This window comes from Cyprinus carpio, chromosome B24 (assembly GCF_018340385.1).
Source record: "Cyprinus carpio isolate SPL01 chromosome B24, ASM1834038v1, whole genome shotgun sequence".
Lineage (NCBI taxonomy): Eukaryota > Metazoa > Chordata > Actinopteri > Cypriniformes > Cyprinidae > Cyprinus > Cyprinus carpio.
The window spans coordinates 11,945,175-11,961,925 of NC_056620.1; the positions used below are offsets into that span (position 1 = coordinate 11,945,175).

Genomic DNA, 16,751 nt, shown 5'->3' on the forward strand with positions numbered 1-16,751 from the left:
ACTAAAAAAGCAAAAAGAAAAATTAAGTTTATTCATGACATTTATAAAATGAACTGCACTATACAAATGGTGTTCTCGTGGCTGGTAATAATGCAACTCTAAACAGCCAGTCAGACATGATTATATCTGAAACATATCCTCTTAGTTATAGGTATTTCTGTCTGCAACCAAAATCTGTCAGTTGTCCAAAACTCATAATTACAATTAAATTAATCAGCGTTTTGTATTTTCATAATGATAGGCAATAGCATGCAACCCTGACTGGGTCCCACTATGAGTATAGTTCAGTGTCCAGTATTTACACATTAAAAAGTAAATGGCAATCCTGAGCAGCTTAAGGGCTTAAAGACAAAGACAGTCTGTGTTTAAAGGGAAAAGTCCAGTGTCACATTGTCCTACTCGGCAACAATGACTTGAGATCTTTATGAGAGAATCCTCTGTGTTGATATTCCTCAAAACTTTAGACATATCTAAGGTCATCAAACTTCAAAGGACATTGTTATGCCAAGTAACTGTAAGTGTCTTTTTCCCCATCCACACGTTCCAGGTATTCTTTCTCTATCAAAATGTCAATGCATTTCTGAAAGAGAGAGAGAAAATCATTTAAATATTTCAAATGAATGTTTCAGTAGTAGTCAGAGTTGCAGTGTGCAGCAGTTCTGTTACCTTGATGACAGGAACACGAGGTTTGAATCGTGAAGAAAGTTGGTTTAGCACTTCAGCCAAAAGCTGCTGGTGCTTTAAAACTTTCCTCATCTTCATGATTCTCACAATAGCTGCCTGCACACAACAACACAACAAAACAGGTCAATTCAAAAGCATATTTTATTTCAACTTAAAGGGACTGCTATAGTTTATTTTTAATACCTGTATGAGGAGCTTCCTGTCTTCCTCGATGTTCTTGTGTGTCGTCTCCTGCTCTTGTTTCTGCTCTGTCTTCATTGGCACATTGATATTCACCCGTAACTTCTTACTGCACACAGAGAACAGTCCAGACATACAGATGACAAAAATGCAAACCTAACATAATATTCAAAAATATTACTATGTTTTAAAATGTTATCAGTGTTGATAGTCAATTGTTAGTGTATACTGTGGAGATCAAACATGAAGCAGTAAGAAAATGCATTTACTTCTTATAGCCCAGGAAAAGTTTGATTACTGTATCAGGCTTGAAATCCATTTCATCAATATTTGCATTCTCATCCTCCAAGACCTACAAAAAGAAAACAAAAAATACAAGGTATGTCTAAATATTTAGATTTTATAATTGCATTATTAATATAAAATGATTCATAAAAACATGTTTAAACAGAAATGTAAACAATTAAGGGAATTGCATGGAAACTACAAAAAAAAAAAAGAGCAAATATTGAAATGTAATCGAGTCTAATTGGGTGATTCACGCTCATGATTTTGAATCAAGATCAAATTACTTCCAAATGTTAGAATCTAACACTCAAAGAGCAAATATAATATAAATAGCACTGATGTTGAAAGACATTTATAGGGTCCCATAAGCAACTAGTTTTCAACACTTACCAGCAACTTGGATTTCAACAGGATTTGCAAGACCTGAACCAAAATATCCTGGAAAACAAATTACAATTTAAAAACTTACTTTATAAAAAAATAAAAAAAACAGCAAGCAAGCTCACAAAACTCGAAAACACTGCTAAAATGACTTATTTTACAATGTTTTAAGTAATATCCAGACTGATACTTGCTTTGAAAAATTCAAGTCGACCAAAAAATAATCTATATTTAATTTGATTTTAAACCTCACTGAGGATTTTCTTTTTTCTGAAAAATGTTATCGCATTGGGCTACAACTAACTAACTTTGTTCATTCATGGTACAAGTGCTTGCTTTTTGTAAGAAAACAAGTTGACAAAAAGACTGAAACTAAGATATGGTAATAATATAGCATAATGACAGATTGACAAGCGATTTTAAAAACATCAAATTATCTTAAGGATTTCCAGTGGAGCATAAAGGGTAAAATCATGAATACTTCTCATATACATACTTCAAGTGATTTTTAACTAGCGGGACTTCACACAGATTTTGTTCTGAGTATGAATTTTATATGAGATGGAGATCAAAGTTCACTGACTGATTTATGTGAATATAAAGCAATGGCACTACACTCACTATTTTGATCTGTGTGCTGTCGGCCAGCTGCTGGACGGTGTAGCTGTTCTCTGTGTTGAACTGGAGCAGGATGGCCATCTGGAAGGTGGAGGCCTGCAGGGACACGACACACACAAACACATGCTGACACTCGTGCCAGATGAGTCCTACAGCCTTACATGCTATGAATTACCACTGACATGATGCAGCCATGAAGAAGACAAACCTGCAGTGTGTATCTGTTCTTGAAGCAGTTGGTGACCAGCTCCCCTTTGGATAGGTGGTAAAGCCATGTCAACTTCCGCCCGCTGTGTCTACTTCCATAAAAAGCTGTAAATCTTTGGTAACTCCGCTCCAACTGTGAAAAACAAAGGCGTTGAAAAACTATCATCAACTGGAAGTGTAATCACACATTATTCTCAGCTCGTGGAAGGGTGTGAAGGGCTTGGAAAATTACAGGGTTAAGCGTCCGAGCAACTCACCTCAGATGGTAAAGCGAACGTGCAAGACTGTTGAAACGGCCACGAGCCAGAGCTCAGAACCTGGATACTGAAATCCACTGCAAGACAGATGGAGCCGGATTTTATTCATCGGTAATGACTGCATGCATGCTACATTATATCACAAACAGAGGAGTGTGGAGCACTTACAGTCCAAAGGCTCAGAGTTGGAAAGGTGCTTTTTGAATTGCTCATTCAAGTCTTTGCTGACACCGATGTCCTGGAACATGCGTTGCAGTTTGGAGGTGTACTCGAAACCACATGCTTGCTGAGGGCGGACAGAAGAAAAAAAACGTGTTAAGCATCTATTAGAAATAAAAGAAGAGCAGTTAAGTGAGTCATCTTCACTAAACAAGTGCACAGACCTTCAGTTTGGAGATCATGCTGGCCTCGGCGTCGTCGCTGGCACTGTTCTGGTGCACCAGTCTTTTGGCCAGCATCTTGGCATAGAACTTCTGGAACACGTCTTTATCCTCAATATACTTGAAAACCACCATCTGATGATGAAGGATGTTGGAGAACCTTATTATCAGTCACACATTAATACGACACGAACTGACTGACTTTCAGTAATTTGTGCCAGTTGAACCAATACTACTGATGCATACCCTGAACTACGGCTTTCCTATAATGCAATACACAGTGAGTACACCAATCATAACTCTAGTATTAGTCAGAGATTAACTAGAGCCCTACAATTTCTGTGATACGGAGAAAACAAACGGAATCACAGAATTCAGTAAAAAAAAAAAATTAAACTGACTAAATGAAGGCCAATTCACATTCACTGACAGTCGCAGACCAACGCACAGAAAATCAAAGTTCTTTATATACAGACATACATTATTATTTCTAATAATACAACCCATTAATAAATGGAGCGAACATTAACTGTTCGAGTGTTAGGAATTCAAGTAAAGAGATCCATAACACATGAAGCAATGTCAGTGTCAATCTCAGTGGAGTACAGTGAAACTCACCACTTGGTTGAGAGTATCTTCTAGCTCAGCCTCCTCTGGATTCTTTGAACTAAATGAAACACAAACTCCATTTAATCATCTGTGTTATAAAGATTCCCAAACACTTGCTAAACCCTAAAAGCAAACACAAGCTTTCCTAGACTTTTATAAAATCAAATTTTATCTTTTGAGCTCATGCAATGGATTATTTTTTGGTGGAACTTTACATATAGTGTCTTGCTAATGCAGTTTTCATTCTTTCATTCAGTTTTTTTTAAAGGGCACCCATTATGCAAAATCCACATTTACATGGTATTTGGACATGAATGTGTGTTGGCAGTGTGTGAACACAACCACCCTACAATGATAAAAATCCACCCACTCCTTATTTTTTAATCCCCATTAAACCAAATCAGTCTCATTAGAATCACGCTGATTCTCGGAGCAGTGGCTCAGCACACGTCCGCTGAATTACAGTCCTGCATTACCATAGTTTCCGTTTGTGTGCACGTCGCTTCATTAAAGTGCATAGCAAACGTTATCAAAGTATTTGTGTGTATGTGTGTTGCTCATCTATCATTGCAAATGAGCTGTGAAAACTCTACAAGTACATAAATGTATCAAAAAACCATTCCAAGACGTCCTGGTTCTTTCTTTAGGTGTTTCTTCTGCCAGAGTCTCTCCTTCATCGGTGTCTGACTCCGGTTCATACATGTATGGCTGAACACCGGTTCTCTCGCTCTGTTGCTTCTACCGGCTGTTTATTGCTGTAGGTATGCAAAGCAGAAATGTATATGCTATGCCCTCTTCTGAAGACAGGGCGGGAATATGCTGCTCATTTCCATTTAAAGTGATACACACCAAAATAGCTCTTTTTTAAGCCACGCCCCAAAAATCTGTTATAATAAATTATCTGTGGGGTATTTTGAGCTGAATCTTCACAGACAAATTCTGAGGACACCCAAGACCAATATTACATCTTGTAAAAAGGGGCATAATAGGTGCCCTTTAAATCCTAAAGCAGCTTCTTTTTATTATTCGGTCAGAATACTGCATTCAAAGATTCAAGCCTCAAATCCTAAAACAAACTGATGTGTTTGTAATAATGTAGCTGACTTTCACAAGATTTCATTGTCAGATTCACATGTAAACAGATCAAGGATGGGAATATGAATAAGTCAGTTCACCTCTTCTTCAGTAAGGAGTCGCAGTATCTGGCCAGAAGCTCAGGAGATTTGCTGGAGGACTGCGCCATCCTCGTAACTGCATTATTATTAATGAATCTTCCACAGGCCTGGAGAGCAGCAGAGTGAAAGTTACACCAGCGCTATAAATAAACTCTATAGCTCAAAACCAACAAAACTGACCTTTAATATAGATCACAAACCTTATCGAGTGCTGCCACAAACCCAGCATCATTATTGAACGCCGACATGACGAGAGCATTGTATTTCTTGTGAACATCCAAGATTGTTTGCACATACATTTTGGGATCCTGGAAGACAAGCGGTGGCAGTTCAAACTGTGATCAAATTAAGATGTTACAGGAACTGAATCGAACAGAGATACAGGAAAACATGCACAAAGATGAAAAAAGATATCCAGTATTAATAGAGTTAAATATTTCTGGTTTGACTTTGACAAAGGAGTACTTGGATTTCTACTGAATGACAAAGCGAAGGTGAGTCATGTCTTTGAAACACAATTACGTGTATGGTCAGATGAAAGAGAATTTAGTCATATTGTCATGGAAAGAATAGACCTGTTATACAATGAAGTGAGGGCCCAAGTTCAGGGAATGTGTTTACAACCGGTTTGGCTCATTTTTAGACAAGCTAAATCAATAGAATTTTTAATTTGTTTCCACAGCAGCTGCTACAGCCCGAAAATATTCACTGTGGCTTTGTGTTGTAACACCAGAACTCACATTGAGCGCTGAATCTCCACACTTCTCAATGGCAGCCAGCCCTTGATTATGAATGTGGGACTCCAAGAGTTTCTTGAGCTCACCCAATCCGTCCGTGATCCGGGAAGCAAGGTTGTACATCCGACCGAGATCTGTAATTATACAGAACGTGTATTAACGGTCAAAGTGAGCATGTTGTTATGTGTGTTTGAAATCTTAGATATTGCCTGAATGAAGGTGACAATGCAGCACTGACTGACCTTCATTCTTATCAGCGTCTAGAAGGTTCTGGAACTCTGTGTGGAAGATCTCCAGGTGTTTCTCGATGAGGACCTGCTCACACTTGCGAGCCAGCTCGTCTTGTGTGCTCTCGTGGAGATACACCTGCACCCTCCGCTGCTCCTCCAGCAACCGTGACTCTGCCTGCACACATGATAAGAAATGTACACTTAAAAATGTAACAAAATAAAATGCACTGCAATTTATATTAGAATGTCAGACTTGAATCTGAACTCTAGTTTACCTTTTTCATGTATTCAGTAACAGGGTTTTGCTGGAGGAACTCTGTGCTTTCCCGTGTATAGAAGCGCTCTGTATCAGCCAAAAACTGCGTCTCAAAGTACTCCTTGTAAACTGATAATGTTGGCCCCTTCACAAACGCATCATCCTCGTTCAAGCCCAATTCAACTGGAAAAGATAAACCAAATCACAACATGATGCTTCAAAGGTCCAGACAGAACTGTGTTTATTTTTTCCAAACAAGATTTGAAAATATCCTTAAGGAACAACAGCTGGCTCAGACGGAGTTAACAATATAATGAATTATGCAAGTTTTTGAGAGGCCAGCATAGAAGAGATGTAAATGTAAGGCTACCACACTCACCGTAGGACTGCACCACTCCACTGATGAGTCTGGTGTTAATAGTCTCGCCATTTCTCTCCTTCTCAATGAGTTTTAACACAGCATTTGTCACCTATACAAAAGAAACGAGAGGGTTTTTAATGTCTGATGAAAATGAAAGAAACATATCTTACAAATAGAATGTTATAAATTGCCAATAATTAACTTGCCTGCTTGTTTAGAGGTCTAAATAAGCACTCTCTCCAAGTGACCAAAGCAAGCTGTGAAGAAGAAACATTATTAGAAATGATTACATTACTGTTTTTATGTGATGAGACAAAAGGCAAAGAGGCTTTAATAAAACTACCTTTTTTTTTTTTTTAGAACGGCAATATGATAAAATACTATATTTATGAAGTAATAAGATTTGTTTTTATGATGATGAATAACTATTATTACCATTATTATAAACTATAAAACAAATCTAAATAATAACAACAACAACAAAACATCTTTAAAACTAACAACAACAACAAATTTTAATTATGTATTATCATCATCATTATTAAACAATTAAGTAATTTATTTAATTATAGTTTCTTCAACAGAATACATCACAGTAAACCAATCATTTAGGTTAGCAACACAAGCACAAGACAAACTAATGCTTTACTAATGATTTAGTAATGCTCATCTAATGATTTAGTGCCAATGCACCAAGCCCATTGGTCAAGAGACAGTTGTCATCAACTCCCTCAAAAGACCCAGGGCTAGTGTTAATTCACACACCAGATACAGCTGATGTGCGGTCTCAGGTGTGCATGGGCTATTATGAGCAATAAATATAGCTAAACTACAAAACACTATAGCCATTAATCCACGTTTTATGAACACAATACGTGGAAATGTAAAACAGGAATCTATGAGTCAGGCAGGGGTGTGTACTGTTTCTCGTACCGAGTAGATTTCATAAATTCCTTTCCTTCCCTCATCACACTCTCGGCGCACCCAGTGTCTGTTGAGGTAGGCACAGATCCCATTTAACACTTTACTGGAGAAGCGATAGTCCTCCCACTGCTGCGTGTAGAACTTCAGAACGCTCTCATCCATCAGGTCCTCTCCATCCTGCCAAACAGGAGGAGAAGTGACAACAATTCACACTGTTATCCATTCTAGCCAAAAAAATACAAATAAAAAAAATCAAGCCACCTCACTAAAATTAGCAATATTCAAGCACAACAAACTGTATCAATAGCTAATAATTTATTTAATATAATTTCTTCTTTTATGTTATGGCCAGTGCAAATAAACAGTGTCTGCTTTAAATACTAATTAAAAATCACCTGAACAATATGATCATCAGTGCATCATGGCACCCTGAACAATAAACACACCGAAGGCTATTACCTTGAGAAGGTTTGTCAGGTAGCTCCTCAGAAACTCTTTCAGTCTTTTGTAGAGTTCTAGTCCGACAAACTGTGCCCCGCCAGGTGTGGCCGTTTTCTTAGAGGGTTTGGAGGGGGGGATGCCAGCACCCCTGGCCTGGTTGGACTGGTGCACGCTGGTACAGTAGTTATACACATGTCTGAACAGTAGGTTAAAGTCTTAAGACCGTATATGAGTAAAAGATGACACAAAACAGACATATTAGCACATTTTTACACTGACACGATGGCATTTCATAATGATGATGCTTTCTGTTTCAGATGCCAAGTAGCTTTGTCTTTGTAGCTGTATCAGAGTACAAAAAGGAACAAACATGTTGTGGATTAATAGCATTAGATAGGCAAGTAGGAGTGCTCTTGAACACGTCAGAATCTAATAAGAAATGCAAACTCCTATGTAACTGAGCACATTTCTTTGCTTAGCATTGATGTAATTTAGACAAAATTCTAATCTATTTTACAACAGTGAAGACAAAACTTATTCCATAACAGTTTGTGGACACTTAAGTTCTAACACACCTTAAATCCTACAAGAACTAATAAATGGGAAAACAGAACAAATCTTTAAAGAAACTTGTACTACTTCCAAGATTACCCAACTTCAAAGCCAATGGTCAGCTCCTCAATATTAAACAAGAATGAAGCAGTACTTTCAAAAGTCTCAGTGCTCCACCCCTTGAGAAAACTTCTGTTTTAATTGACTGATCTAGTCTGACATGCAAGAAGCCGTCTAGAGATGCTCTTACGTATCTCAAAACGGAAATAAGTTCACAATATTAAATGTTCTCTACATGGGTGTGTATTTATTGCAAGCTTTTATATTGCAAAGGTCATGACCACTTTACCTGTGATTACCAGAACTATATCTATTTTTTTTAGTGTATTAGTTTTTCTGAGAGCCAAGTATGACATCTTTACCACTAACCGTGAGCTCCACTGTGCTGCAATGACAGCACTCTGACAATCCAAACTACATGTTGAGGCTCAGTTTCTGATCAGCACTAACCTGCAACAACAGCAGAAAGATCTTTGGGTACACACAGGGCCACACGCAGACAAAGAAAACACATTACTGGAGATGCAGACGAGAATAAAAGCTGAAACTCAGAGTAATTACGCCCCTGTGTTTGATGTGGCACTATAGTGGGTGGAATGCAAAACTGCAAATTTGAATGTGGACAGAGGTCCTTGTCAAAGTTTTAATTTCCCAGACACAGACTGCTTTGAAGTGCTATAAAGTGGAACACATGGGCTGGGAGACGCCTGGGATTATAAAAGGGTCAATTAAAATTTATTACACCAAGCACTTTCATTTGACACGGTTTTGCAATTCACAATTTACTCAACAAATACGATTAATTATTTCATGTTGATATTAAAAAGTAAAAACTGCACTGACTTCTAAAGCCACATTTTGTTTCATCTTATGATTTGGGGGGGGGGGTTGTGGCATAAATAGAATTATGCTATTCTCTGGATAAATGAATAGAGCAAGACCAATGATTGCTTTGTCTAATATTGTTTAAAAACATTCACATATTTCACAGTAGCTTTAAGAAATTCAATGTTTTTTATCTTAGTAAATAGATAAAACAGATGAAAATAAATTAAACCTAAATATGGAACATTGCAACGTAATTTTGCATAAATAATAACAATCCACTTTTTCTATATTATGTTTATGTGACACAAATATTATCCTGGGCACTTATGCTGAATCAGTCTGAAATCAGTTGACCTGTTTATTTAATTAATTGCAATACTATGCAATTAATTAGACTATAATATGTAGTTAATTAAGATCTCATTTTAACTGATTTGTTTGTTTAGGTTTTTTTTTTTTCTTTTAAATAATGAACAGGCTAGCCAAAGCTATAATATGCATGCAGTCAATAATAATAATAATAATAATAAAAATGAAATGGCTATTAAAAGCTAATTTAAAATAGCATATTCCACTCAATAATCATTGATTACATTACATTAATGTTCTGTAATATTAAAGAACAAATAATAATCACTCCACATAATGAAAAAAATATTCATTGTCTATTGTCAAGAGTGTAATGATTTATGAAGCACAGCGCACACAGCAATCACTTTCAAATCAAGCGGTTTTCTGTTGGTCAACAAGATGAATTCGTGTGATCAAGTAAAAAAATTCCTGCACAAAGGAATTTTCACCTCTTTACACAAAACTCCCGACCACACAGCTTCACCCAGAAATGACAGGATTTCGACCGTGAAATTTCGTTGAGCAAACTTTAAAGCCCGAGATAAACGTATAGATCCCAGCTTCAGAACTTACACAATGAGTGAGAAAAAGTTGATGTACTTTGAATAGCACATAATTATCACTTATTCATAGCAATATAAAACATTGCCTTTCAATACAACCTTGCATACCCTCAGACCATTTGCCCATCAATGAAACAAGCAATGCAATGTACACTACAGCAACCCAAACCATTCAAAGGGTTTTCCTCATAAGCCGAGGTCTTATTCTCATTACAAGCGCAAAATTCACACACATGGTACCACACCTAAAAAGACAAAGCCTTTCAGTGTGCTGGCCACAGCTGCTGCCCCCATTAACCCCGCAGTGCCTGGTAAGATACGTATAGAGTTCCATGTAGCGTGCCTTAGCCATGCTCTGGCGTGTATAGACCTGCTGTATTCCTGATCTCAGGTCATCCCAGATCTGGTCCAGCCCAATCTGTTTGAGCCCGTGGGTGTTCTGGCCCCTGTTGGATGACATTGTCTCTGTGCCGGTCTGCTCGCGTCAGATAAATCCTCTCTTCTCCTCCGTTCTGCTCCAGAACACTGCTGCTTCACATGTAGTCCACCATGCTGGAGAGCATTCAGACAGGATCAGGTCAGGGATGAGTACCGCTACACTTCACAGATGGTGCTGCAGGCTGCTCTAGGGTTACAGCACAGTCCAAAAACTTCAGCACGGTATCTGGGAGAGCAAACAAATCAGGTTTGAAATTAAATAACCACACGTACTGCCATTTTAAAGGGGTGCAACATGAAAATAACCATAAAACAGGGAATTTTTATTTTTTTTATTTTCATGGATATAATAACAAAAACAGGTTGTGCATGAAGTTATGAATGACATGCAGTATTATAAGCAGCATTTACAGGTGTTAAATAGGGCAGAACTAGCTTATCCTGTAGGTAAATAAAAAAATCCACAACCGTGAGAAAAAAAAAAAACATAAAAACGAACTTAAGTACTTGTATTCATATTTAAAGAGGCCATTCATCACTGGCAAGATGGGCTTTTAATAAGTTATCCGTCTATGCAGCAGAAACGTAATGCTTTTTTTTAAAAAAAAAAAATTGTGCTACAAAACTAGAGAAAACTGAAAAAAGTATGTGGCAAAAAACGAAAAACTTTGATGCCCTTAATACACATTATCCATGAGCAGGGATATAAAAATGCGAAAGTACAATCTGTAGTTTTCCCTGGAGCTGTTAAAAGTATGTTGGATGACGTAAATGACGAACAACTGGGGATATCTTGGTGTAGGTAACACGGAAACATAACACGCATTGTTCATTTACTTACTACTGATTCTGAGAAACTGTAACAATACAAAGCTGGCTGAAAATCCATGACCTTACCCTTTAGGAGAAACAGCAAGCCTAATATGAGACTCATGGGAAACTAAGCATCATTCCACAGCTCATGTGAAGTGACAAGTGTTGGGTCAGTGTTATATTTAGCTGCGTGTCTGACTGCTGTGTGTTGTGGTGCAGAGGATATGAATCTTGCCGGTCATTGTTTACATGTTGTGATGTTCGAGATGCCACATGTCAGAGAAGCAAGAGCAACCAAGGGCTGGTATCTCAAAACATATGACCAGCAGGATTGGATTTAGCTGGGTTATTAATAGCATTTCCCACATCGTTCTTTCTAAGGCTTCTTGTTTACAGCCAGCTGTTTCTATAGCCAGCAGAACAAACTCCATTGACCAATAGGCCTAAATGTATGAGACTAAGTTCATTAAAAACATCTTTGAGTGATAAAAATGTCGCTGTGAAGATATAGACATTAAGTCACGTTTAAATGTAAATGCTCAAAGATCTGATAAACTGTAAATCAAGAAAAGCAAAGTCCCACAACTGACCCAGCCCTGCTAAAGCACTGACCCAGAGAGCGAGAGGTTTTACAGCGAGGGAAATAAACAAGCTGGAGTGGCGTCACACCGTCAGGATCAGCCCAGCTTATGGTGACACATATAAAAGATGCAGACAGTTGAAGAGGACAATGACTTTTAATGCTCCCTTGCTCCACTACACATAAATACAAACAGCTTTACGATACATGTGTCTAAGCTTATCTATTAACCTCTGTAAGTGCAACAGCTCTTAATAATTGCTGTAAGTGTCATTTATTACCCATAATATTTCAGTACATTTAAGGCAGTGACACTCAAGTGCTTTACTGATCATTGTGGGAAAACAGTTTGTGAATGTCAAACAGCTCGAGTCTGATCACATTTAAGCTTATTAGTTCAGCCAAAGCACGGCTAGACTTTCTGACCCACATTCATCAGCGTGGGATACTTCCATGAATTCAAACATGTGAGCTGTAAGTTGTCAAAATCCCAACAATTCCAGTCCGAGTATAAGCCAGAAGTACTTAATTTAAGGTACGGTAAAAGTAAATTTCTTTTCTCTGTGGAACACAAAAGGATATATTTTGAAAAATGTTGGTAACCGAATAGCTTTGATTACTATTAGCTTCCATTTTATGGAGAGAGAGAGAGAGAAAAAAACACTTCTGAGCTCCACAGAAGAAAAAGAAAAGTCATACAAGTATGGAAAGACATGAGGGTTAGTAAACGATGACAGAATTTTCACTTTTGGCTCATGAACTGTGGGTTGAATCAAGCTTATACTATGACTGATTCAAAACAAAACTTAATGAAGCCACTTGCCTGAGATGGCCATTAGACACTGAATACTTTACTTTACCTGTCAGCTTATTCATTGTAAACTTGAATTAAAATTAGCATGATTCATAAACCATCATCATGTAAAATCTTGCTAACTTCAAAAGGAAACATACCATACACTGGCACATGAGGTTTAGTGAACTTCAAAATAAATCCAATTCTTGGTCACGTAGTCTCTAAAACACTACTGAGCTGCCTACCTAGTGGACTGTATTTTGGTCAAACTATGTTGTCTAGGTAGGCATCTGAGACAGCATAATTCATGTAAATGTGTGTAAATGACTGTTCATTCTTCAGTCGGCGTCAGCTTTAATTCTCCATCATAGACTTGACCAAGAAGAGCACGTTAACATCTTAAATATACAACGTGTGTTAATTTCATGCCTATTTTAATGTATTTTTCTAAACTGTATCAACACATTAGCAATGCTAGGTAACAGCTCGCTAGCTTCAGGTAACGTTACCCTGCCGCTGAGGAGAACTATTAAGGCCATATAAACAACTGACATTAAAATATAACCTAAAAATAAGACAAACAAGACTTACTATCAACCTACTGCTCTAAACCGGCGACGCTTTTGAGATAAAATGGCCACCTATTCATTAAGTCGTTTGTAACAGCACTAAAACGTTTGCCTTCTTTCTCGATAAATGGACAAATATCTCCGTCTGCTTAGAAGTCCATCCTAACCGGGGTGGCTGACAGGTATATAACGATTTTCAATCTTACCTGTGTCCGTTTCTACCGTCGAGCTGTAGGAGCTTGAGGCCCAATACTGTTCTGTGTATGACTGGACTCTGGAGGAGATGATTGGGAACTCCGTATTAGAGCGAGTGAAGCGTCATACGCCACAGCGCAGAGAAATACAGCGACCTCTAGTGTTTACTGACAGATACAGCGACACCCGCTGTTCTCTAAACTTGAGTGCCCTAGTGTCCATAATGTCAAGCTGTATCAACCAAGAATGATCTATGATCACATTTTTTCCCATCATTCATATATTTGAAACTTATTTCTGTTATTTATTTTCTAAATACCTTCACTACATCTATAGCTGCCAATTTATTCCTTTCATGAGTGATTTTTATCTTGGCTTGGCTTTTTTGTGAAAGTTTTTTTTTTTTTTATGTTAGTGTACTTTGATAATACAGAGCTTTCTCAAGCCCCAGATCACCCAGTGTCTATTGTGATATAATCATTTATATCATCAGTAGTGTTCCCAATATCTAGTGTTCACCCACTTCTTTACATTACCCTCCGAAGTATTTTGGATAGTCTACTACAGTATATATAATAATGTCTGTTAAGTACTATAAAGTGTCTAAAATGTTTTATGCTGCACATATCGAATAGTTTCGCAATATCCAAAATGTATTTAATAATTTATTGTAAATGCAGCAATATGAAAACCTTTCAATGGAAACAATGTTTTAAAAAGAAAAACCTAGTTTATAATCGATACAAAAGAGCAGATGAATTTCATTGCACGTATCCCAACCAGTCATATCATAACCCAATTTAACTACATGACACACAATTTATATTTTAAATATTTTATTTCATTTCCATTGGAATAACAATATTGATGAACATTTTTTCTTTGCAAGAAAAACACTGTATAGTACAGAACACAAGAGTTTGACTTATGATGCTGTAAGCCTTTTCATTTTACATAGAAAACTCCACTTTTGGCTTTAAACATTTACAAACACTTTTGTATTAAAACATTCTCGTCAAAAACCTTAGTCTTTTTTGCATTGGTTTTCAGTTTCATACTCTCTCACATATCCTAATTTCCCTAGTGTTCTTCTGATTGTAACTTCAGAAACTTTGACTTTAGCTAGAGCAAGACAAGCTTGCAGTTCTTTGGGTGTTATTTCGGGTTTCTTCGTGACTTCCTTGATGATTTTACGTTTGACCTTTGTAGAGATTTTCGGCGGTCGACCACTCCTGGGAAGATTCATCACTGTTCCAAGTGTTTTCCATTTGCAGATTATAGATCTGATTGTGGATTTGTGAAGTCCCGTGATCTTTGAAATGGATTTGTAACCCTTACCAGACTTATGGTAAGAGATGATCTTTTCTTTGATATCTTCTGAAATTTCACCTGACCGTACCATTATGCATGTACAGACCCCTTGTACTGGCACTTTTAGTCTATTTAATGGCTCAAAATGAATCCCCAAAAGGATCAAAATAAGAATCAATATAAGCACTGCTTGCGGTCTTCAGATGGAGCTGAAGGGTGATCTAGGGTGTCCAACTACTTCAGCAAGGAATCTATGAAAAAATATAATATTTAACTCTGATGACTTCATAATCACTCTGGGCTACGTTTCCCAAAAGCATCGTAAGCCTAAGGTGACTGTAGACCCATTGCCACCAATGGAGCTACGATCAACTCATGCTTACGGTGCTTTTTGGAAATGCAGCCCTGGTCTTGGTGAGGCAAGGCAAATTTATTACAGTACAATATACAGTATATAGCACATATCATACACAATCATAATTCAAAGTTCGAACATTCTCAAATTGTTGAAGCATCTTAATCATTACATTACCACAACTGAAATAAAATATTTTCACTGCATGTAAACTTCCATTATTTTCACATAAAACACAATTTATTCATTGTTGATTAACTAAACAGTGTATATAATTAAACTGAATCGTTTAAATGAACCGAACCTCGACAAAATCGACTCGCTGTCAACTCAAAGATTTACAATTTGAGGTGTGATAATTTCAAGATAATAATTAGTTTGACCACAATATTTGTAAAGTAAACAACATCAATAGGCTACATTAGCAATGCAAGCTAACAGCTGGTTAGCTTCAGTTACCCTGCTGAACAGCCGCTGAACAGAAATATGAAGACATATGATGCCAAATAAACGAGTGGCATTTTAAGATAAAATAACACATTTATTATTAGCCTGCACCCACAGATTTAAGCTTCTAACGTTACTGGCTAGCTACTGAAAAAAAAACTCTCAAACCATTAGCTTTCTCTGTATATGGACAAATATCTCCCTTAGTTATATGTCATGCCAAACCTATTAGTGTCTAATAGATAAATAATTATATTTTTTATCTTACCTGTGATCTTCTCTAACGTCCAGCTTTAATGGGCTGAAGTTTCTATGCAGTTGCTGACTGGAAATCCTTAGAGCCAGGATTGCCAGGTTTCCGCAACAAAACCTGCCCAATTGTTACTCAAAACTAGCCTAAAACCAGCCCAATGGCGCTTCGAGGGAGATCCCCCAGTAAAAATCGTGTTCCGGGGGTAAAATACACGTTTTTTGGCGAGGTTCCCCTGGAAAACCGCGGACATGGATTGGAACACTGTTCAGAGCAAACGAGGCGTTTTCACCCCACATCGACCCCTAGCGTTCTCCAACTTGAGCGCCCACATTCACACAACACATCAATCATCACTTTCATATTCATTTATTCTCTACATAGCTCCAAATAAAATCCGAATCTACAACTAATTTAGTTACCTTACTCACTTTAGATCTTGTGAGTGACACATTACCAAATCTGGAATTTATAGGGCAGAATAGGTCAGATCATTTTTGGATATAAATTATATGACTTATTGAGTTATTTAGTTAGATGAATACAATGGAAAATATGTTAATTAGTAACCAACCTGCCAACATTTCCCAGAAACACTGGGCTTTATGTTGTTGCAAGTATTCGCCACAAAGTGGCAATATTTTGTTCTAAATGGATTAGAAAAGACAGCATTTTACAGCCTGCATTGTAAAATCAATGCAAAAGAGAGGAAAATATGAATTTGAGTATATTGAACTGGTAGAGAACTTTGTCTTATGTTGCATTTTTTTTAGGTTTTAGGTGCCACAGAATAAACATGTTTTATTATTTAATTTTATTTATTACATTTTAGCATTTCAATCATACTGTTTGTTTCATCTCTTCTTGACTTTATCAGCATTTTATAGATATTGTTTAAAATGAATTTAAATATTA

At 37.1% G+C, this 16,751-nt stretch overlaps 1 protein-coding gene across 2 annotated transcripts; it reads right to left on the bottom strand.

Annotated features, from left to right (window-relative positions):
- Window positions 1-6: 6 nt before the first annotated feature.
- cul1b (cullin 1b) lies at window positions 7-16,137 on the bottom strand. Of its 2 annotated transcripts, none has more exons than XM_042751844.1 (22): window positions 15,855-16,137; window positions 10,403-10,746; window positions 7,747-7,924; window positions 7,297-7,464; window positions 6,570-6,620; window positions 6,382-6,472; window positions 6,022-6,185; window positions 5,759-5,921; window positions 5,520-5,650; window positions 4,980-5,087; window positions 4,780-4,886; window positions 3,614-3,662; window positions 2,999-3,130; window positions 2,784-2,901; window positions 2,616-2,692; window positions 2,360-2,491; window positions 2,155-2,247; window positions 1,543-1,590; window positions 1,134-1,216; window positions 868-973; window positions 667-780; window positions 7-580 (listed from the first exon to the last, which is right to left on the bottom strand). In XM_042751844.1, exons 2-22 carry the CDS (start codon window positions 10,540-10,542, stop codon window positions 500-502), a joined length of 2,334 nt encoding a protein of 777 aa, XP_042607778.1. In that variant the 5' UTR covers window positions 10,543-10,746; window positions 15,855-16,137; the 3' UTR covers window positions 7-499. The 2 variants fall into 2 exon arrangements, with proteins under 2 accessions (XP_042607778.1, XP_042607777.1); XM_042751843.1 differs by lacking the exon at window positions 15,855-16,137 and adding an exon at window positions 13,485-13,633.
- Between the last annotated feature and the right edge of the window lie 614 nt (window positions 16,138-16,751).

Excerpts from the sequence above, each read along its gene's own strand:
- cul1b (XM_042751844.1), bottom strand. The coding sequence starts at position 10,542 with ATGTCATCCAACAGGGGCCAGAACACCCACGGGCTCAAACAGATTGGG. Across the intron at positions 6,621-7,296 it reads GAATTTATGAAATCTACTCG|CTTGCTTTGGTCACTTGGAG; the intron begins GTACGAGAAACA and ends TCTTCTTCACAG. Across the intron at positions 4,887-4,979 it reads TTGTGGCAGCACTCGATAAG|GCCTGTGGAAGATTCATTAA; the intron begins GTTTGTGATCTA and ends GCTGCTCTCCAG.